Source organism: Hemitrygon akajei, chromosome 3 (assembly GCF_048418815.1).
Source record: "Hemitrygon akajei chromosome 3, sHemAka1.3, whole genome shotgun sequence".
Classification (NCBI taxonomy): Eukaryota; Metazoa; Chordata; class Chondrichthyes; order Myliobatiformes; family Dasyatidae; genus Hemitrygon; species Hemitrygon akajei.
This window is the reverse complement of record NC_133126.1, coordinates 3,807,093-3,831,674: the sequence shown is the minus strand read 5'-3', so window position 1 is coordinate 3,831,674 and position 24,582 is coordinate 3,807,093. Positions and strand designations below refer to the sequence as shown.

General features: G+C 44.0%; 1 protein-coding gene across 7 annotated transcripts in view; it reads left to right on the top strand.

The window, feature by feature from the left end:
• Nucleotides 1-5,882: 5,882 nt before the first annotated feature.
• The window catches only part of prima1 (proline rich membrane anchor 1), a 223,142-nt gene continuing 204,442 nt past the window's right edge, over nucleotides 5,883-24,582 (top strand). For all 7 annotated transcript variants that reach the window (XM_073039159.1, XM_073039163.1, XM_073039160.1 and 4 more), the window contains exons 1-2: nucleotides 5,883-7,250; nucleotides 7,369-7,519. In XM_073039159.1, coding sequence (XP_072895260.1) covers nucleotides 7,167-7,250; nucleotides 7,369-7,519 — 235 coding nt within the window. In that variant the 5' untranslated portion in view covers nucleotides 5,883-7,166. The remainder of the gene's footprint in view (nucleotides 7,251-7,368; nucleotides 7,520-24,582) is intronic.

Below are 24,582 nucleotides of genomic sequence, written 5' to 3'. Positions count from 1 at the left end.
TTTTTGTATCCCACCACTGTCAATAAGGAGTTTATACATTCTCCCCATGACTGTTGGTTTCCTCTGGAAGCTGGTCACATGGGTGTGATTGGGTGGCACAGAAGGATGCATTACTCTGCTGTATCTGTAAATGAATAAAAAAATAAAAACTATCCTTAAACTAATTAAGGGAAGGGTCCTGCCAGATGATATTTTCCACAGATGCATTGTCTTGTGTAAGATAATAACAAGCAATATTTATAACATCATAATACATTGGAGCAGAATTAGGCCACTCAGCCCATCGAGTCTGCTCTGCCATTCCATCATGGCTGATTTATTATCCCTCTCAACCCCATTCTCCTCCCTTCTCTCTGTAACCTTTGACACCCTGACTAATCAAGAACCCGTCAACCTCTGCTTTAAATATACACAATGGTTTGGCATTAACAGCAATCTGTGGCAAGGAATTCCACAGATTACCGCTCTCTGGCTAAACAAATTCCTTCTAATCTCTGTTCCAAATGGATGTCTTTCTATTCTGAGGCTGTGCCCTCTGGTCCTAGACTCTCCTACTAGAGGAAACATCCTCTCCACATCCAGCCTGCCGAGGCCTTTCAATATTCGATAGGTTTTAATGAGATCCCCCCATTCTTCTAAACTCCAGCAAGCCCAGAGCTATCAAATACTCCTCATGTGTTAATCATTTTTTAGATAAATTGGCCCAAAACTGCTTACTTACTCAAAGTGTGGTCTGACAATATAGCCTCAGCACTACATCCCTGCTCTTATGTTCTGGACCTCTCAAAATGAACGCTAACATTGCATTTGCCTTCCTCACCACTGACTCAGCCTGCAAGTTAACCTTTAGGGAATTATTGCACAAGGACTCCAAGTCCCTTTGAATCTCTGGTTTTTGAATTTTCTCCATTTAGAAAATAGTCCATCCCTTTATTCCTTCTACCAAAATGCATGACCATTCACTTCCTATACTATATTCCATATGCCACTTTTTCCATTCTCCCAATCTGCCAGAGTCCTTTTGCAGACTCCCCGCTTCCTCAACACTACCTGCCCCTCCACCTATCTTTGTATCATCTGCAAACCTGGCTAAAAAGCCACCAATTTTGTCATCCAAATTGTTGACATATAATGTGAAAAGAAGCAGTCCCAATACTGACCCCTATGGAACAACACTAGTCACTGGCAGCCAATGAAAAAGGGCCCCCTTTATTCCTACTCTTTACTTCCTGCCAATCAAGCAATGTGCTATCCATGCTAGAATCTTCCCTGCACGAGGGGTGATTGATAAGTTTGTGGCCTAAGGTAGACCGAGTCAATTTTAGAAAACCTAGCACATTTAATTTTCAACATAGTCTCCTCCTATATTTACACACTTAGTCCAGCAGTCATGGAGCATACGGATCCCTTCTTTGTAGAAGTGGTCCACAGCAGGGGTGATTGATCAGTTCGTGGCCTAAGGTGAAAGAAGATGAGTTATTAACTTCAAACTCCTTCTAACTTAGCCCACAAACTTATCAATCACCCCATGCTGTGGAGGTCCAAGATGCCGACTTCTACAAAGAAGGGATCCCTATGCTCCATGACTGCTGGACTAAGTGTGTAAATGTAGAAAAAATAAATGTGCTAGATTTTCTAAAATTGACTCCTTCTACCGTAGGCCACGAACTTATCAATCACCCCTCGTAATACCATGAGTTCTTATCTTGTTAAGCAGCCTCATGTGTGACAGCCTGCCAAAGGCATTCTGAAAATACTGGTAAACCACATCCACTGACTCTCCTTTGTCTATCCTGCCTGTCATTTCCTCAAAGAATTCCAACAGATTTGTCAAGCAAGATTTCTCCTTAAGGAAACCATGCTGACTTTCTCTGTGCCCCCAAGTACACTGAAACCTCTGTTTTAATAATAGACTCCAACATCTTCCCAAGCTCTGAAGTCAGGCTAAATGGCCCATCATTTCCTTTCCTCTGCCTCCCTCCCTTCTTAGAGAGTGGAGTGACATTTGCAAATTTTCAGTCCTCTGGAACAGTTCCACAATCTAGAGATTCTTGAAAGATTATCACTAATGCCTCCAGGAAGTTATAAGCTCAATTGTGAAATAAGTGGTGCAAAATTAAATTAAATGAGTAGTGCAACAAGACAGCAAAAGAAAATAGTGAGGTTCACTGTCCATTCAGAGATCTGATGGCAGAGGGGAAGAAGCTGATCCTGAAACATTGAGTGTGTCTTCACACTCCTGCACCTCCACTTTGATGGTAATAATGAAAAGAGGGAATGTGCTGGGTGATGGGAGTCCTTAGTAATAGATGGTGCCTGTTTTGAAGCATTGCCTTCTGAAGATGTTCTGGTTGTGCCTTGTCTGCAATATTCACGTTGCCTTCAAACTGCAACATCTGACTGAAACATTATTTTTGCTGCCATCACTGCTTAGATATAATTAATGCAGCTGACCACAGGCAAGTAAAATGACAATAATACTGAAAGAGTTGCATCCTTACATAAACAGGGTGATTTTTCTTCTCAGGTTTTCACTGTTAGAGAGTCATAGAACATTACAGACCATTCAGCCCATCTAGCCCATGCCAAACCATCATTTGTCCTAGTCCCATACCCTTCACATCCCTGAACATATCCAAATTTATCTTAAATGTTGAAATCAAATTCACATCCACCACTTGCACTGGCAGCTCATTCCACACTTTCACCACTCACTGAGTGAAGCTCACCACTCATACTCCCATCTGGATGGTAAGTGAATTAAATTAGTTTCACTCAACACCCCAGAATTTTTCCCCACTGGTTCTTCAGTTGTAGAGATAATGTTTCTTAGAGACGTAAGCACCTCCTCTCGCTTCTCTATGACAATTACATGGAGTCATTATCGCAATGCTTACTTTGGGAATTTGTACAGACATTAATGAGATTTACAAGAGTTATTTGGGAACATACAGATTTCTGTTGGACTCCTGCCAGTTAACAAGCTGGGAAAATGACCCCAAACAGTTAAAAACAGTGACACTCACATTAGAGAAACAGTTAGAGAACTGAAACTATTTACATTGTCAACCCTGTATATCTTTGGAAGCTAGTCAGCACAGTTAATCAGAATTTTGATAGAATTTCTAATTATTCACTGGAGCAAAGCAAGATGAGCATATGATATATGCTGATGGATGTAATTAAGTATTAATGATAATGAAACTGAATATAGACATTTAGTTTTAAAGTGAAAAATGAAACTGTCTATTGCAGAAGACAAATAAACATATTTACATGAATAAATGTAGCAATATTCATCCACATGAGGGCAGGACCAAATTCACAACTCTCTGAAAATGGCTACACTGATTGATAAGGTGTTTAAGAAGGCATAAAGCATGTTTGCATTTATTAGTCAAGGCACGGAGTTCAAAAGTCAGGAAGTTACGTTGCAGCTTTATAAAATTTTGTTGTGCCACAACTGGAGTATTGCACATAGTTCTGGTCACCCCTTTTATAGGAAGGATGTTGAGGCTTTGGAGAGAGTGCTGAAGAGGTTTATCATGACACTGCCTGGATTAGAGAGCAGGTACCATAACGAGAGGTTGGACAAACTTGAATTGTTTTTTTCTGGAGCAATGAGGCTGAGGGGAGATCTGATAGAGGTTTATAAAGTTATGAGAGACATTCAGGGGTTCTCAACCTTTTCTATGTCATGAGCCAGTACCATCAAGCAAGGGGTCCATGGATTCCAAATTGGGACCCCTGGTAGAGTAGACAGACAGTGTCCTTCTCCCAGGGATGAAATGTCTAATACCACAGGGCATGCATTTAAGGTGAGAAAAGGCAGTTTCAAAGGAGATGTGAGGAGCAAGTTTTTGACACAGAGAGTGCTGGGTGCCTGGAAGTGCTGCCTTGGGTGGTGGTTGAAGGCAGATACATTCAGGACTTTTAAGGGATGTTTAGATTGGCACTTGAATGTGAGGAAAATGGAGGGATATGGACATTGTGTAAGAAGAAGAGATTAGTTTAGTTCACCACTTGATTACAAATTTGATAGGTTAGGCACAACATTGTGGGCTGAGGGGCCTGTTCCTGTGCCGTACTGTTCTACGTTCTGTGTTCTAGGACACCCAGGGAATGCAAATTAAACTGTGGTGATACAAAAATTGCAGAAACTAACTACTCACGCTCCACTTCTAAACCACCCACCCATGCACAGTTCTGTCGCTATTTTAATGAAACCATTACCTAGATGGTCAATACATGAATGTGTCTATCAGTCTATTTCACGCTTTCTGAATACTGACAACCCATTTAATAATCAAAGGATTTTTTAAACTCGTGCAGTAAGGCATTTCAAATTCTGAGGCTTATATTCTTGACAAACAGCAATCCCAAAAGAACAAAGGCAAAATTAAAGCAACATTCCAGAAGAATAATTAGCTCAGAATGAAAGGAGCATATTGTCATGCAATAGATCATGCCAACTTATCCCAGGTCGCATCTTCCCTGAAGCCAAGCCGAGCAGGGAAAGTTAAATGTTCAGAATTGTGATAGAGACATAGAACACTACAGCATCGAAACAGGCCCTTTGGCCCATCTAGTCCATGACAATTAGTCTGCATAATCCCATAGACCTGCACCTCCATATCGCACTCATCCATGTACATTTCTCTTAATGCTGAAATCCACATCCAGCACTCCACTGGCAGCTTATTCTACACTCTCACTACCACTGAGTGAAGTTTCCCCTTAAACCCTTCACCCATGATCTTTAGTTCTAGTCTCACCCAACCTCAGTGAAAAAAGACTGCTTCTATTTATCCTGCCTCATGATTTTGTATCCCTCTATCAAATTTCCTCTCAGTCTTTTACATTCCAGCGACCTAACCTATTAAATCTTTCCCATGCCTCAGGTTCTCAGGTCCTAGCAACATTCTTGCAAATTTTCTCTGCACTTTTTCAATCTAATCCTGTAGAGAAATGAGCAAAACTGCACACAATACCCCAATTTTAGCCTTGGTAAAATGGCCAAAAATGTGTCGGTAATCCTAATTAATAGAAAAACTGCTGATGCTATGAATCTGAAACAAAAAAAACTAATACCAAAAACACAGAGCTGGTTGGGCAGAGGAACTATTAAAGAATCACTCACCAGGAATATTGACTCTCTCTGTACAGTGCCTTGCCCACAGGCTTCTTCCCACATTTTCTGTTCAAGTCACAGAATAGTAGAAATCTACAGCACGGTGACAGACCCTTTGGCCTGTCTGGTCAGCAGCCTAGTCCCATCGGCCTGTATCCGAACCACAGCTCTCCGTACCCCTCCCATCCGTGTACCTCTTAATTTGGCAACTCCTGTTTTGGCAATTTTCATTACTTTTCTTCACCATTTTAATGTTTTCATCAAGAGTTACAAATCTCAGTTAAAAAGGTTGTGTATCTTCAAAAGTACTGTGAGAACTCTGCACCTTTAATATACAAAACTTTTATTTTTGTTCATGTCATATTAAAAATGCAGTGACACAAATGCGCATCAATTGTCAAAGGTCAGCTTGGAGAGGCAAGTTTCGAATACCTCACTGGTACTTGAACTTACAGGACTTGATTATAAGAGCAAGGATGCTAAATAAGGCATTAGTCAGGCCTCACTGGCAGTATTGTAAGCAGTTGTGGTCCTTTGTGTTGACACTGGCGAGTCCGGAGGTTGGTTCCAGGATGATTCCAGGAAGGAAGAGGTTAACGGATGAGCAGCGTTTGATGTCGCTAGGCCTGTACTCGCTGGAGTTTAGAGGAATGGGGGGGGGGGGGGGGGGAGAACCTCATTGAAACCTATCGAATATTGAAAGGTCTAGCTAGAATGGATGTGGAAATATTTCCTTTAGTGGGGGAACCTAGGACCAGAGGGCGCAGTCTCAGAACAGAGGGACATCCTTTCAGAATAAAGCTGAGCAGGCTTGTCTATAGCCAAAGGGTAGAGAATCCGTTAATTCATTGCCACAAACACAGTGGAGACCAAGTTATTGAATACAGAGGTTGATGGGTTCTTGATTAGTCAGGGCGTGAAAGCTTGCGGGGAGAAGACAGGAAAATGGGGTAGAGAGGGATAATAAATCAGCCACGATAGAATGGCTGAGCAGACTCGATGGCCCGAATGGTCACGGCACCCATGTCTACCTATTACAGAGCCACGAGTCCACGGTTCTCTCAGTCAGTGCAGCACTTGATGCAACTTACACAACATGGCGGGCACTAGATAAGGCGCAGGAGGGTTCAGTGTGCATGTCTGCCTTCGGTACCGTGCAGATTCATCTCGACTAGGGAAAGCAGGGACCCCGAGGGCCGTGGTATAACTGTACCATGGATCGGGCGGCGGAGGAGCAGGGACTCCGTCCCGGTGCTTCACGCCCGCACGGAGATGTGACAGCGGAATAAATCCAAGCCGCGTTGTCTCACTCGGGCAGCGCACAATGGACACGCTGCACCGGCATGAAAGATCGCTGCAGCGTGCCAAGCCGCGATCAGACCCGGAGCCAAGACGGAGCGAGGGATGATCGCGCCTGCTCCGGGGTCGGCTGACAACGGCGAAACCCGTCTCAGAGCTCCCGGGACGTAAAACCCTGCTGTCATTCCTACGTTACCAAGGTTAGATAAGAAGGGGCGGGAGGGTGGACGCCGCTGTTCAGACATGTCCCTCGGAGGCAGGAGCTGTACCGAGGTGTAGCCCGCACACTCGCAGATCTGAACTGGTTCGCTCCGCCGGGAGAAGCCCTGGTTTGGTCACCTCCCCTCTCCGAGTGCCCATCGCCTGTTGCAGCTCGTAAACGTGCGGAAGCTTCGGCTTCTGGGTGCTGGTAACTTTTCTGCCCGCGGATCGCAGCCCGGCTCTGGGATTTTAAGACAGACCTGGCGTGCCTCTCTCCCCCCATCCTTCGGCGCGGAAGAAGCAGGGTCTCGGCGCTCGGGATTCTGTGGACGCGCAGTTCGGAAACTCTTCAAAGAGGCTCCATCCTGCCTCGCGTCGCGGGGAGGGAGTCGCCCGGGAGAACTTTTGGGAACAAAATTCAAACCACTCCCGTCAGAGTTTCGAGGGAATTCGATTGGAAGACTTAACCCCCTCCGAACTCGGAATCGCGTCCAGTTTTAACTTTGAGTCTGAGGTTGGGACAGGAGTGTGGAGAATGCAGACGGCTGAACTTCCGCAGCTTCCAATTCCCTGTCTGCTAAACGGCTACATTTCAATGTCTCTGATATTTATATTTCAGGTGAGTTACCGTGCAGAGGGCAGCAGGCGTCCGTCTGAACATAAATTAATACTTGCTTATCGATGTATGTGAACCTTTCGGCTCCCTCCGCCCTGCTTAACGCCAGTCTCTTTGGCAGCTTTCTCAAGGCGAACTCCAGAAGTCAGCCGGGGGGTCGTTGTTTGAGACGGAGGAGCCCACCAGCTGTCATGAGGTCTGTTCGTGTCGACCACCCCCGTTACCCCCTCCGCCGCCACCTCCTCCTCCGCCCAGGCAGTCGGGCTTTCCAAGTAAGTAGAAAGCATACCCTTCGTAGTGTGAGTGTGGGGGGAGAAAACCCTACCCTCCCCAAGCACTCTGGACGGCTGAACTAGACAGGATACGTCCGTCCCCCCCCCCCCTTCATTTCCCTGTTTATCTATCCTCGGTAAAGTCAGGAGTTTACTATCAGCCCGAGGTTAAATATGTTGGACGTGACCGCGTTCGTTGCAATTTGCGACTTCGTTTGACAAGGCTGAGGGACCTGGGCTATATTGTGTTTTGGTGACTGTATGTTTACTGCTGTCGTGATTAAATGGTCTCTTTCGTGTGACTGTTGGTCCTGTGTTTGACCCTGGAGGAACGCGATTTCATTCTGTTGTCTTCATGGGTCTGGTTGAACGACAATTAAACTTGAACTTCAGCAGACCTTTCCGACCAGCCTCCCTGTGGTGGTCGTTTCCAGCGACACTGCTGGCCACTCGGCAACAAAGGCACATCTTTTCCAATAAAGTTTACAATACTGCGATACTGAGCTCAGTAAGAGACTCTTTGGTAGTTGAGTTTGGATTATGATTGTATGGCTGATTGGGGAGGGGAGATTTGATTGAGGTGCACAAGATTATGAGGGCTGTAGATAGGCTAAATCTAAGCAGGCACTGAAGTTGGGTGGGGCTATAACTAGAGGTCATGGGTTAAAGGTGAAAAGTGAAATGTTCAAGGGGAACATGAGGGGGAACTTCACTCAGAGGGTGGTGAGCGTGTGGAATGAGCTGCCAGTGCAAGTTCGATTTCAACAATTAAGAGAAATTTGAACATGGAGGGATGTGGTCTGAGTGCAAGTCAATGGTTTGGCATGGACTAGATGGGCTGAAAGTCCTGTTTCTGCGCTGTAGTGTTCTATGACTCTATGATAAATAACTAATAAAAAATGAAACTTGTTCACAATTCTTCAACCAAAGTCCGTTTGCATTTATGAAAACATTGAAATCAGGGGAGCCACTTCATAAGCTTTACTGTGATTAAGGGCAAACATCTTTATAAAGACTATGCTAGGCTGTAGATCATACTTTCTAAAATTTCTATAAACATATATTTTATACAATTCAAATCCTAGTTGTTGGGATGTGTTTTTGCTATAATGAATATTACTGAGATTTAATTTGATTTTAATTTGGAGATACGGTAATTTAGAGAATTTAAGGCGGCCAGGTAGTGTAGTTGTTTGTGTGGTGCTATTACAGCTCGGACATTCTGGAGTTCGGAGTTCCGTCTCAGCACCCTCTGTAAGCAGACTCTGTAGGTGCTCCCTGTGTTTCCTCTGGGTCCTCCAGTTGCCTCCCACAGTCCAAAGACGTAGTGTATTGATTAATTGTCCCATGACTGAGCTCCAGTTCAGTCGGGGTTGTCGAGGGTGGCATGGTTTGAAGGGCCAGAAAGGTTATTCCATGCTGCTAACTAAAGAAACATACAGTACGATAACAGGCCATGCCAGCCTTTGGAGACTCTGCCACCCAGTAACACACGTGACCAATGAACATACTAGCCTGTACACCTTTGAACTGTGGGAGGAAACCAGAGCGGTCATGGCACAAACATGCAAACTCCTCACAGACAGCAGCGGGAATTGATTCCAGGTCACTGACACTGTAAAGCATTGTGCTAACCACTACACTACTGTGCTGCCCCATTATAACAAGAGATACTATTTGTTAAAAATAGTATTTATGATGATTTATTATAATTAAAATAAAAGTAACCTGTTTTATGATTATTTTCATGTAAAGTCTAAAATGATTAAATACAAGCGATCCTCACGGTCTAGTTGTATCAGGGCATTTCTGACCTGGAGGTTTCCCCAGCCACCAGCAAATTTTCACAACTCTTCTCAGACATCAGTTCTGTTTTCCTTTTATAATTTTAGCAGCTAATCACAGTATTCTTGTTGTGTCTGGTCTTCGCCCAGCTAATAGGATTCACCTGCCACTCATTCCAGACTCATCACTGGCAACCTCTTTAACCCAGTTCTCATCCACAGTCCTTGTTCACCCATCAAATCAGACGGCCTCAAGCTGTTGTTTCTAACTTTCCCTCTCCCTGCCTGAAGTTTGCCTTGTTGCCTGTTGTGTTTAGTATCTGTTCTCTTGTGTGACCCCTCATGGCTTGTTATTTTTCCATCTATTATTAAAGTTATCGCTCACTGCTGAATTGTCTCCACTGCCCTGCTTCTGGGTCAAGCCTCCTCTACATTTCCTGACATGTTGTGGGATTTATTAAATACTCAGTGCATGGGCGAGCTTTGTGAATGGTAAACTGCAAGCTGTCAGTGAAAGCTTGCCTCAGGCTTTTGGCTACACTAACAATAGATCAAATCAGTGCAGGCCAGACCAAATTACCCCATTGTAATCATGAGATTATGTAATGTCAAATAATCCCAGGTTTGGGGTTGTGTTTATTCTTTCTCTGCTAACCTGACAGTAAAGGAAATGTAGCAGATAGTTTGACACGAACACAGCAAGATTAGGTTTTTTTTTGGTGGGATCAATTTATGTAATATCTTTCATAGCCTGGCTCAGTTTGTTTTGTATCAGAATCAGGTTTAATATCACTGGCATGTAGCATGAAATTTATTGTTATGCAGCAGCGGTGCATTGCAATCCATAATAATTAAGAGCTACAAGTTACAGTAAGAATAGATACCTGTGCAAAAGTCTTGGGTGTATGTGTGTGTATATGTATGTATATCTATCTGTCTATCTATCTATCTATCTATCTGTCTATCTATCTATCTAGGGTGCTGAAGCCTCTTGCACGGTGCTGTAATTGTCTATGTGGAGGGGAGAACAAGTTTGTAAATCTGGTGGGGGGGAAACGGTTTTGGGAATGGCGAGGGTGGAGTTACGTGGGATGGATGTGGGGCAGATGGTAGAGAAGGAGTGCCAGTCCAGGGGCTGGCACAGATGTAGACACACCCTGCCCTCAGACACCAGGCACAGAATGTCTCTCTGGTGCTTCCCACTCCCTCCCTCTCCCTTCAACTTTTCCCAACCATGATTCCTGTGAGATAGTGTACATGAGTTAATTATCCACTCAGAATCTGATGGCAGAGGGGAAGAAGCTGTTCCAAAATTGCTGAGTGTGTACCACCTCCCTGATGGTAACAATGAGAAGAGGGCATGTCCTGGGTGCTGCCTTTGAGGCATTGCCTTTAGAAGATGTCCTTGATGCTGGGGAGGAAAGTGCCGGTGATGGAGCTGACTTGGTAGTTACTCGGTCCTTTAAAACATCCGATGATGCTGTGGTGTCAAATGCACATTGTTCGTCTGCAGTGAGCTTCTGTTCAGCAAAGGATCACTTAATATTTTTATCAGCAATTGTTGCAGGGATGTTTTGTAACAAGGTAACCTTTGTAGGTCATTGGCATTGTTTAGTTCACCAAAGGCTTTTAGAAAGCATGCAATCTGTTAACTTTTGGATGGAAGTATTAGATCTTTATGTAAAGTATGTTTGACATCAAATGTAAAACAAAGGGAGAAAATGTTTTCTCACATAAAGGTTCTGTGCAATATATTTAATTCGTGCATTGAATACATAAAGGACAGAGTATAATGACAGTAATTTGCCTAATTAACTCAAGTGGAAAATAGATCTATCAACACGAGATTCTGCAGATGCTGGAAAGCCAGAACAACAAACTCAGCAGTTCAGGCAGCATCTTTTTCTCCAGACCTTTACCTTTATCATCTATCACTTCCCAGCTTCTCACTTCATCTCCTCTCTCCCACCCACCTGGCTCCACCTATCACCTCCTAGTTTGTACTCCTACCCCTTCCCCTACCTTCTTATTTGGTCTTCTTTTCCCTTCCCTATCCAGGCCTGGTGAAGAGTCTCGGTCCGAAACTCTTATTAATTTCCTTAGATGCTGCCTGACCTGCTGAGTTCCTCCAGCATTTTGTGTATATCTGCTATATGGACACTGCTTTGTTCTAGACTGCAAGTTCAATGGGCTCTCTTTCAGACAAACCACAGTATGTTTCATTCTGCCTCCTCCTCCAGCTGCCTATCACCTCCCTCATGGTTCCGCCTCCTTCTACTACCCATAGTGCTTTCCCCTTACATTCCCTCTTCACCTTTCCTGCCTATCCCCTCCCTGCTTCTCCTCCCCCACCCCTTGATCTTCCCTCTTACTGGTTTTTCACCTGGCACCTACCAGCCTTCTCCTTCCCACCCTCCCCCCACCTGCCCCTGCCCCCTCCCTCTTCAGTCCTGACGTAGAGTCTCGGCCCGAAACGTTGCCAGCTGGTTTCCACGGATGCTGCCCCACCTGCTGAGTTCCTCTAGCTTGTTGTACGTGTCCACAGTATATCTCCCCCTTGATTTAATATTGCCTTCCACAAAACAGTGCCTTTAAGTATGTGTTATGTACACCAACTGCTATTGCCTCTCAACCATCAGGGTCCTGAACTAGAGGGGATAATTTCATACAACTTCCCTGGCCCAATCACTGAATTGTTCCCACAAATTTTCAAGGACTCTTTGTCTCGTCTTCCCCATATTTATTGCTTTCTTTATTATTATTATTTCTATTTTATATGTGTACATCTTGCTGTCCTTTGCACATTATTGTTTGTCCATCCTGCTGGGCGCTGTCTTTCATTGGTTCTATGGTGTTCCTTGAATGTACTGTGAATGCCTGCAAGAAAATGTATTGATGGGGACACGTGATAAATTTGATAAATTTACTTTGAACTTTAGTACTATCAGTCCTGTTAAGTAGCATGTAACTTAAAATAGTCTCAAAACTGTTTTATTGTAGAATTGATTTTTGTCCTATTACTGAGTAATACCTAATCACTTAAAAACAATTATGAGCTAGTACACTGTTAAATTAAAATCACCATCAATAGATTGTATGTGTTACTTACTTTTAGATATGCATTTTATTATGCACCTCTGGCAGATCTTCCATGTCAATGTATGTACAACATAAAACACACTGATTTGTAAATGCAGAGGTTTGCCATCATTGGGTATTATTCTATCCATTTCAAGGAAACTGTTTAATTGCTATAAAATGAATAGAAGTTGGATATCTTGGCTCCTGGAGAGGTGTGGGCAGAAGTGTGTTATGACAAAATCATACCCATTACAAATTCAACAGTGTAGCAAACATTGTGTCGTTTTTTCTGTATCACCAGAAAAATTCCCGGAGCACGGATTGATGTGTTCAGGATGTGCTGTTTTATAAAATAGGGATCTCCTATGTCACAATGGCATATTACCACAAAGTCTTTCATTTCTCAGCAGCAGTACAATGCAGTGGAATATAAATTACAATAAAATATATACAGTAAATTCATAAGTAGCGTGATATATATCCAGTATATCTATATGAGGCACTGCTCGTGGCTGCACAAGACCAGCTGCTGAGCACGAGAGCAATAGAAGCAGGGATCTGTCACCCCAGACGAGACCCAAGATGCAGACTGCGAGGAATCTGCTGAAACCTCCCCCACGTAGCAGCAGGGTGCAAGATATAGCAACACTGAACAGCACAACCAAGTTGCAGGAATTGTGTACAGGAACATCTGCGCTGACTATGGACTGGACACACCCAAATCCAAATGGGAAACATCTGAGAAGGAAGGAATTATCCCAGTGGTGATAGAAGCACCGGGAGCTATGACACAAGGACTGGGAAGGTGGCTCCGGCAAATCCCGGGAACATTTGAGATTTCGGTCCAGAAGAGCGCATCGCTAGGAACAGCTGGCATACAGCCATTTATTTGCGATGACTCTTAAAGAATAAAAACTATTTGAAAAAACAGCCAGGATTCCTTTCCAGTCAACCATGGACAATACAGTAAGCAGCATTGCTTTAAGGCGTTTAATAGATCTACTGTTACTCAAAATCAGCAAATATCGGACGGCAATCTCCAATACAAGGAGTGATTGATAAGTTTGTGGCCTAAGGTAGAAGGTCAATTTTAGAAAACCTAGCACATTTATTTTTCAACATAGTCCCCTCCTACATTTACACACTTAGTCCAGCCGTCGTGGAGCATACGGATCTTGGACCTCCAGAAAGTGTCCACAGCAGGGATGATTGATCAGTTCATGGCCTAAGGTAGACGGAGATGAGTTATACAGCTCTCGTTACATGCACATGCAGTTCAACTCAGTGATTATGCAGAAAGTTTGGTTAATAATTTCAAACTTTCTGTATAATCACTCAAAGAGTTGAACTGCATGTGCATGTAACGAGAGCTGTATAACTCATCTCCCTCTACCTTGGGCCACAAACTTACCAATCACCCATCTGTGGTCACTTTCTGGAGGTCCACGACTGCTGGACTAAGTGTGTAAATGTAGGAGGGGACTATGTTGAAAAATAAATGTGCTAGGTTTTCTAAAATTGACTCCTTCTACCTTAGGCCACGAACTTATCAATCACCCCATGGTACAGGAGGTACCTAATAATGTGGCCACTGAGTATATATTAGGTATTAGAGAAATTTCCTGGTACAAAAATCAAATAAAAGGGGTGAAAGAATTGACACAATGTTTGTTATATTTGCTAAGGAAAGAAAAGGAACCCTTCAATCATCAGCCTCCTGAACCTGTGGCGATAATTTCATTCAGCTTCACTCACTCCTTCGCTGAACAGTTCCTACGACCTATGGACTCATTTTCAAGGACTCTTCATCCCATGTTCTCCATATTTATTGCTGGTTTTTAATTATTATTTTATTTTTGTATTTGCACAGATTGTTGTCTTTTGCAAACTGGTTGTTTGTTCACCCTGTTGGGTGGGGCCTTTCATTTTTGGTAACTATTTTAGTTATCGGATTTACTGAGGATGCCCCAAGGAAATCGAATCTCAGGGTTGTAGATGATGACGCATATATACTTTTACTTTGAGCTTAGAACTTAAAAGAAACTGCTCATTAATCATAAATAAAACTCACCGAACAGATACTTGAGTAGTTAGCAAACATTGTGGCAATCGCTTTATCCCTTTGATTAAATCCTGAGCAGTGAATTATCTTTCTGTTATATTCTGCTTGTCAGCAGTTTTGTGCCCGAGTCGAAGAAAAGATGTCCTGGCATTGGAGTGAGTCCAGAGAAAGTTCACAAGAGAGCTTCCAGAAATAAAAGGGTTAACTCATGAGCATTTCATGGCTTTGGGCCTGTACTCACTGGAGTTTAGAAGAATCTTCAAATATTGAAATGTCTAGAGAGAGTGAATGTCGAGAGGATGTTTCCTATAGTGGGAACCGGAGGCCACAGTCTCAGGATAGAGGGACATTTATTTTGAACAGAGATGAGGAGGAATTTCTTTAGCCAGAGGGTGCTGAATCTGTGAAATTCGTTGCCAAGTCATTGGGTACATTTAAAGCAGAGGTTGATAGATTCTTGATTAGTCAGGATGTCAAAGGTTACAGGGAGAAGGAAGGAGAATGGGGTTGAGAGATAATAAATCAGCCATAATGGAATGGCAGAGCAGACTCGATGGGCTGAATGGCCTAATTCTGCTCCTATGTCTCATGGTCTTACTGCCCATCCATAAAAGCTCTGTGAAGATACTGGCAGGGCTTCTCCTTCATGCCTTGGTGCTCTTCAACAGAGTTCAATCAGGGAAAGCTTTAAAGAGTATGTCATGAAGAAGAGTCTCGGCCCAAAATGTCGACTATTTATTTCTATGGATACTGAGTTACTCCAGTCAAGGTGCAAAACACAGTATCAACAGTCACACACAGGACTATAAGATAGAAAGATGCAGCCATGCAGTAAAGAAGTCCAAGCTCAAGCTATCGAATGCCACAGAGATCTGTAATCCACCACAACACAGCTTGTTTTTGGCCAAGCAAGCACTCAGGAGACAGCACCAATGCCAGCCTGGGCACTGCGCCACACTGCCCCCGGTCGAGTGCACCGGCTCTGACGACTCTCTACTGGTGACTATAAACTGGCAGCATTGTGTCCTGAGGCTGAGTCCTTGCACGTACAAGATAGCAAACACGTATAGGATATCAGTAAAATACAACCATGCAAAAAAAATATATATATATAGTATAAACAGTCGACACTGTGGCTCGAGGCCTAGTCCTTGCTGTGACCAAGCCCTGCCATCCAGCCCTGCCCTACACCAAAAATCAGTAAATCTAACTTGCGGTACACCACATTAACAATGTCCAATTGGTCTTGTAGTCACAAGAAAATCAACCAAGATGGTCACTCACTATTCGACAGAACGCCTCCTTTGACTCAGGCAGGAGCACGTTGTGCAGCTCCTTCATTATCCCTGCCAACGAGCAACTCGCTGATGGGGTAGACCTGCAGTACTTTAACTTCTTAATCAACAGCAGAATCTTACTATCATTAAAATTAAGATTCAATACGACAGAAGCATCTTTTGTTGACCCTGCAGAAGCCACTGTGACTGAATGTGCTGCCGTAAGGTTTTACTGGAGATGGTACTAAACTGGGCTTAATGTAATACTGCCTTACACCCTTCTCTGGGCTTCCCTCTTCTGTTGATGGGGACAAGGATATAACATCTTCTCTGGGCCTCCCTCTCCTGTTGATGGGGACAAGGATATAATACCTTCTCTGGACCTCCCTCTCCTGTTGATGGGGACAAGGATATAACACCTTCTCTGGGCTTCCCTCTCCTGTTGATGGGGACAAGGATATAACACCTTCTCTGGGCCTCCCTCTCCTGTTGATGGGGACAAGGATATAACACCTTCTCTGGGCTTCCCTCTCCTGTTGATGGGGACAAGGATATAACACCTTCTCTGGGCTTCCCTCTCCTGTTGATGGGGACAAGGATATAACACCTTCTCTGGGCTTCCCTCTCCTGTTGATGGGGACAAGGATATAACACCTTCTCTGGGCTTCCCTCTCCTGTTGATGGGGACAAGGATATAACTCCTTCTCTGGGCCTCCCTCTCCTGTTGATGGGGACAAGGATATAACACCTTCTCTGGGCTTCCCTCTCCTGTTGATGGGGACAAGGATATAACACCTTCTCTGGGCTTCCCTCTCCTGTTGATGGGGACAAGGATATAACACCTTCTCTGGGCCTCCCTCTCCTGTTGATGGGGACAAGGATATAACACCTTCTCTGGACCTCCCTCTCCTGTTGATGGGGACAAGGATATAACACCTTCTCTGGGCTTCCCTCTCCTGTTGATGGGGACAAGGATATAACACCTTCTCTGGGCTTCCCTCTCCTGTTGATGGGGACAAGGATATAACACCTTCTCTGGGCTTCCCTCTCCTGTTGATGGGGACAAGGATATAACTCCTTCTCTGGGCCTCCCTCTCCTGTTGATGGGGACAAGGATATAACATCTTCTCTGGGCTTCCCTCTCCTGTTGATGGGGACAAGGATATAACACCTTCTCTGGGCTTCCCTCTCCTGTTGAAAATCACAAAGTAGAATTAAAATTTTATTATTTATTTATTGTTATTTGTGGAGACACAGCACAGAATGGACCCTGCTGGCCATTCGAACCGCGTCACCCAGGAATCCTCCCGGTTTAACCCTAGCCTAATCATGGAACAATTTACAATGACCAATTAACCTACCAACTGGTACGTCTTTGGACTGTGGAAAGAAACCTGGGCAGTCACAGTGAGAACGTACAAACTCCGTATAGACAGTGGTGGGATTTGAACTTTGGTCGCCGGGACAGTAGAGCATTGTGCTAACCACTGCAATACCATGCCACCCATTCAGGAATTTTAAATCCACAGCCATATGGAAACTGGTTCTACACCACTGAACTGGCTTGGTGGATGTAGGTTGAACTTCAAAGTTTAGGAGAAAGCCACGGTCTTGGGGAGAACGTACAAACTCTATTCAGACAGCAGTGGTGAGATTTGAACCCCGGTCGCCTGTACACAGTAAATCGAAGAAATGCAATAGAACCAATGAAAGACTGCCCCCAGCAGGATGGGCAGACAAGCTGCAAAAGTCAATGAACCGCAGACATAAAAGGAAATGTTAATAATAATAGTAAATAAATACACAATAAAGATCAAGGCCATGAGCTGAAGAAAGTGAGTCCACAGGTTGTGAGTGACAGGCCAAGTGAACACTGAGCACATTTACAAGGAGAACTGTCACAGGAAAGCAGCATCAATCATCAGGGACCCCCACCACCCAGGACACGTTCTCTTCCTGCTGCTGCCATCAGGAAGAAGGTACAGGAGCCTCAGGACCCCCACCACCAGGTTCAGGAACAGTTATTACCTCTTAACTATGATGCTCTTGAAGCAAAGGGAATAACTTCACTCATCCCATCACTGAACCATTCTCACAACCTATGGATTGACTTTCAAAGACTGTACAGCTCATGATTATGATATTTATTGTTTATTTATTTATTATTATTTCATTTGCACAGTCTGTTGTCTTTTTCATGCTGGTTGTCTTCCTGTTAGTGTGGTCTCATTGATACTATTATGGGTTTTGGATACTTTGAGTATGCCTGCAAGAAAAAGAATCTCAGGGTTGTAGATGGTGACATGTATGTACTTTGATAATAAATTTATTTTGAAGTTGAGTGAAATTATCTCTCTGGTTTAAGGGCTTACTGGTTGAGGGAGTCCTCAAAAGGAGTCTCTGTACGTCCTCCTCATGGAGTGCGTGGGTTTTCTCCGGGTATTACCATTTCCCCCCCAGAGTCCAAAGATGTACCCGTTAGAAAGTTAATTTGTCGTTGTAAATTGTCCCGTGATTAGGTTAGAGTTAAGTTGGGGGTTTCTGGGCAGCCTGGCGCAGCACAGCTCGAAGGGCCAGGTGGGCCCATTCCGCCTTGATGTCAAAGTAAAATATTAAACCAGTTTCTGTTTGAAACAGTTCTGAGAAGGCTCACTAAACCAACAGAAATAGTTGGGTTGTTCTGATGTAAGAACATCATTCTGAAATATTAACTCTTTGTCTCCCATTAAAGAGAACACCTGATCTGCTGAGAACCTCCAGCAATTTGTTTTTATTCACTTGAGGGGGAGCAGGACCGGGAATTCTTTATACCTGGATGACCAACGTGCTGATCACTCTTACCATTGGAAGGTCAGTTTGGGAAAGTAATTCCCATGGAATGTCTCAATTAATTCCAAACGTATTGCAGCCAGAAAGGGATTGAACAGCTCAGGAGCATTGTTTTAAAGTGGAAATCTGTAGAGTGCATGAACTAAAGACACCGAGTATACACACAGTGGCCACTTTATTAGGTACACCTGCCCATTTAATCAGACAATCATGTGGCACCAACTCAGTGGGTAAGAGCATGCAGACATGGTCAAGAGGATCAGTTGTTGTTCAGACCGAACATCAGAGTGGGGAAGAAATGTGATCTAAGTGACTTTAATCATGGAATGATTGTTAGCACCAGATGGGGTGTTCTGAGTATATCAGAAACTACTGATCTTCTGGGCTTTTACGCACAACAGTCAATAGAGTTTACAGAGAATAATGTGAAAAACAAAAAAAAGCACATGAGACTGATACAGTTTGAGTATACCTACATGGAACATTGTCATAGGAAAGCGGCATCCAACATCAGGGACACCCACCACCCAGGGCGTGCTCTGTTGCAGCGGTTTCTCAGGGGCCAACCAAAGGTGTTGTTGTCTTTTGTAAGCATATTTTTCCTGATCACAGATCCTGCTGCACAATAAGAAGTTAAAGCTCTGCAGTTCTACCACATCAGTGGTTGCTCATGGGTGGGGCAACTAAAGGAGCTGGACTTGGGTCAGAGAGCATCAGAGGAGTTGGTGCACAAATTCGGTGTGTAGTCTAACAGCGAGCGAGTGTCCTAGTTGCTTTTCTTGTGATTGCAAGACCCTGTTGGACATTGTCAATGTGGAAGGCTGCCAGTCCGATTCACTGGTTATTGGCAGATGGCAGGGGAGCTGCGTAGCCTCGGTGGTAGGGAGGACTCAGCCTCAAGGCACAGTGCCACCTCTTTACAGCTGCCCGAGAAAGAGACGTAGGAGTCACTGTGCTCCACCAGAGTGCGTGGTACGGCATCCAAGCCCTCCAACACCACTTGGCAGAAGATGAGAGTATTATGTTCGACTATAGACTGCTGCAACATTCATGGACTTGGGGGTTTTTTGTTGTGTGACTGAATTTTACTGATAACTTATATCTGCTTGATATCTTGCGTGCAAAGGAACTGGTCGTGAATTACAGGAGGAATAGAGACAGGCTAACCCCTATTGACATCAATGGATCTGGGGTTGAGAGGGTGAACTGCTTTAAGTTCCTCGGCATCCACATCACCAAGGACCTCACGTGGTCTGTACACACCAGTCGTGTGGTGAAAAGGCACAACAGCGCCTTGTTCACTTCAGACGGTATGGTGAAGTTTGGTATGAGCCCCCAGATCCTAAGAACTTTCTACAGGGGCACAATTGAGAGCATCCTGACTGGCTGCATCACTGCCTGGTATGGGAACTGTACCTCCCTTAATCACAAGGACTCCACAGAGAGTGGTGTGGACAGCCCAGCGCATCTGTAGATGTGAATTTACAATGATTCAGGACATTTACAAAGACAGATGTGAGAAAAGGGCCCGAAGGATCTTTGGAGACCCGAGTCACCCAACCACAAACTGTTCCATTTGCTACCATCTGGGAAACTGTACCACAGCATAAAAGCCAGGACCAACAGGCTCCAGGACAGCTTCTTCCACCAGGTCATCAGACTGATTAACTCATGCTGATTTGAGTGTACTCTATATTACATTGACTGTTCTATTTATTATAAATCACTATGATTTCACTTTGCACATTTAGATGGAGACGTAATGTAAAGATTTTTACTCCTCATGTATGTGAAGGATGTAAGAAATAAAGTCAATTCAATTTAATTCACTGTAAGTGCCTTGTGTTGTGTATGGCTATGGTACTGTGTTTCACACTTTGGTCCCAGAGTAGCGCTGGTTCATTTGGCAGTATTCATGGCTATTCATATATGGTTGAATGACAATTAAACTTGAATTTCACTCAACTTCACTTGCACTATTACTGAACTGTTCCCACCACCTATGGACTCACTTTCAAGGACTCATCATCTCATGTTCTTGTTACTATTGTCTGTCTGTCTTCTCTTCCTTCCTCCTGTATTTGCACTGTTTGTTGCCTTTTGCACATTGGTTGTCCACCCTGTTGGTGCGATCTTTCTTTGATTCTATTATGGTAATCGAATTTATTGAGTGTGCTTGAAGGAAAATGAATGCCAGGGTTGTATATTGTGACATATATGTACTTCGATAATAAATTTACTCTAAACTTTGGCACCAGCAGCATCGCAGGAGTTGCCACTCAGCATTGAACTCGACGTAAGACTGCGTTAAGAACTCCAGCTCTGGATATTTCTGCACGTTTACTCCTGAAGCCTTCCCCATGAGTGGGTATAGTGGAGGCTTGAGATCAGAGTTCTCCTTCTCCTAGATGAACTGCCAACCACAGCTGACAAGCCCCATCTGGCCAAAGCACCAGTAACCCACCTTTGTCCCTTCTCTTGTCAGTAGAAACCGTTCCACCAGGCTTAATAGCTAAGCCACATGTGAAGGCCAGGAATTGAACTTGGTTGTCAGAGGCTATTTTTGTAATTAGTTGTACTAATATCATCCTGTGGAAATCTTATAAGAAACTCTTTTACTTCAGAGTCACTATGATAATTAACTTTATTGCATATTCATACTTTTTAGTTAATTAATCTTACAGCCTACATTCTGCTGTCATGTGTTAAGGCATTTGAATGAAAAGGAGTTTCAAATGTTGATTGCTGGTTGATTCTGTGACCTTTTTATTAATTCACTTTCATGATGTGAATGTCGATGTTTTTCAGAAGGCACCAGTGAATCACCTTTTTGAATCACTCTAGTCTACTTATCTGCATACTTCCTCTATGGTATAGGTGGGGAGTTCAGGAATTTTGAGAGGTTAACATAACATGATTACAGTGCAGGTTGAATTCCACCACTGTTTGTATGTTCTCCCTGTGACCACCTGGGCTTCTTCCAGGTGCTCCGGTTTCCTCCCACATGGGGCTGAGAGGGATAATAAATCAAACATAATGAAATGGCAGAACAAACTCAATGGGCTGAATGGCCTAATTCTGCTCCTCTATCTTATGGTCTTATTGGAAAAACATTGGATCAGTAGGTTAATTGGGCAGTGTAAACTCTGCCAACTTCAGTGCTGCCTGGAATGAGTAACTCCGTTGGACAGATGACCAGTTGAGATGGATCAGCTGAGCTAAAGACCAATTATATCAGGGTTTTAACCTCAAATTATTACAGCCATAGATCTAAATTTGGTTAACAAAATACAAAAATAAGGAATAGAATAATGGTATGTTTAAAAAAAAAAGCTGGCAGAGGATCGTTCATACTGAAACTGCTCAAGGTCTTCCTCTTTGGGGAATGAGTCAAGGGATTTGTTGCAGACATTCCTGCGTGGTTGATGCATGCATGGCACAGACCTCTCACCCTCGCACGCACAAGCATTCTGCTGTCTTGCGTTTATAGAAATAAATAAATATTTGTTGCTGTAAAAAGGCCTTGACTTACAGTGATTCATAATTAGAATTAAGAATTGGACTTTGTTTTGGGACAGACAAACTGCGCTTCAGTTTATCACTGCCTTCGTGAGAAATGCCTCTGCATTGAGGAAGTGCATTTTAGGTTGGAAAAACTAAAGCAGGCAGAGCAGAGTTTTAAAATTTGAGTTATGTTGGCTCCCTTTCATTTGTGACCAAGTAAAATACCAAAATACCAAAAAGTACCAAAAACTATGATGCCACTGTAGTGTAGTGATTAGCGTGGACACTTTTACAACTCAGGACAGTCCAGAGGTCAGTTCTGGCGCTGTCCTTCCTGTGAGTGCATGAGTTGCCTCTGGGTGCTCCGCTTTCCTCCCACAGTCCAAGTGCATGCTAATTGGTGGTTGTAAATTGTCCTGTGTTTAGGCTAGGTTGTTGGGCTGGAAGGACCTGTTTCACACTATATCTCTAAATAAATAAGCAGATTTAGCAGCCCAAGACTGGCCATCTATGAGGCACTGGGAGCCATCAGCAACAGCAGAATTGTACTCAACTACAATCTATAACCTCATGGTACCACCAGGTCAGGGGATCAACCCTAGTTCAATGAAAAGTACAGTAGGGCATGCTGAGAGCAACATCAATATGAGGCGTCATCACAACACAGGGCAACTTGAATGCCAAACACCATAAGCAGCAAGTAACAGACAGGATTAAGTGGTCCCACAACCAACGGATCAGATCTAAGCTCTGTAGTCCTGCCACATCCAGCCATGAAAGGTGGTGGACAATCAATCAACTCACTGGAGGAGGAGGCTCCATAAATAGAGGAGCCCAGCACATCTGTGCAAAAGATAAAGCTGAGGAATTTGCAACAAGCTTCAGTCAGAAGTGCTGAATAGATGATCCTCTAGAAGTCCCCAGCATCCTAGATGTCAGTATGTGGCCAATCCCGTTCACTCTACGTGATGTCGAGAAACGGCTGAAAGCACTGGATACTGCGAAGGAGATGGGCCCAGACAAAATCCCGGCAATAGCCCAGAAGACTTGTACTGCAGAACTTGCCGCACCACTAGCCAAGCTGTTCCGGTACAGCTACAACACCGGCATCTACCCAGCAATGTGGAAAATTGCCCAGGTATGTCCTGTACACAAGAAACAGGACAAGTCCAACCCCAATTACTGGCCTATCAGCCTACTCTCAATCATCAGCAAAGTAATGGAAGGGGTCATCAACAGTGCTATCATGCTGCACCTACTTGATAATAACCTGCTTATGGCTGCCTAGTTTGGGTTCTGACAAGGCCACTCAGCTCCTGACCTCATCACCTCCTTGGTCCAAACATGGATCAAAGAGCTAAATACCAGAGGTGAGATGAGAGTGATCACCCTCAACCTCAAGGCAGCATTTGACTCAGTATGGCATCAAGGTGACCTGGCTAAAATTGAGTCAGTGTGAATTAGGGGGAAACCCTCCACTGGTTGGAATCATACCTGACACAAAGGAAGATAGTTGGAGGTCAATCATCTCATCCTCAGGCCATCACTGCAGGAGTTCCTCAGTAAAGTGTACTAGGACCAACTATCTTCAGCTGCTTCATCAACGACCTTCCTTCCGTCATAAGGTCAAAAGTGAGGCTGTTCGCAGATGACTGTACAATGTTCTGCAGCATTCATCGCTCCTCGGTAGTGAAGTGAGGCTGTTCACAGATGACTGTACAATGTTCTGCAGCATTCATCGCTCCTCGGTAGTGAAGTGAGGCTGTTCACAGATGACTGTACAATGTTCTGCAGCATTCATCGCTCCTCGGTAGTGAAGCAGCTCATACCCAAATGCAGCAGGATCTGGACAAAATGCATGGTCGTGCACTTTGGTAGTAGCAATAAATGTGCAGACTATTTTCTGAACAGGGAAAAAAAATCCAGGAATATGAGATGCAGAGGAGTCCTTGTTCAGAACACTCTGAAGGTTAACTTGCAGGTTGAGCTGGTGGTGAGGAAGGCAAATGCTATGTTGGCATTCATTTCAAGAGGTCTAGAATATAAGAGCAGGGATGTGATGCTGAGGCTTTATAAGGCACTGGTGAGGCCTCACCTTGAGTATTGTGAACAGTTTTGGGCTTCTCATCTTAGAAAAGATGTGCTGGCATTGGAAAGTGTCCAGAGGAAGTTCACAAGGATGATTCCAGGAATAAAGGGTTATCATACAAGGAATGTTTGATGGCTCTGGGTCTGTACTCACTGGAATTCAGAAAGATGAGGGGGGATCTCATTGAAATCTTTTGAATGTTGAAAGGCCTAGACAGAGTAGATGTTTCCCATGGTGGAAGAGTCTAGGACAAGAGGGCACAGCCTCAGGATAGAGGGACGCCCTTTCAAAACAGAGATGCTGAGTAATTTCTTTAGCCAATTTATTGCTACATGCAGCTGTGGAGGCCAGGTCATTGAGTGTATTTAAGGCAGAGATTGATAGGTTCTTGACTGAACATGACATCAAAAGTTACGGGGAGAAGGCTGGGAACTGGG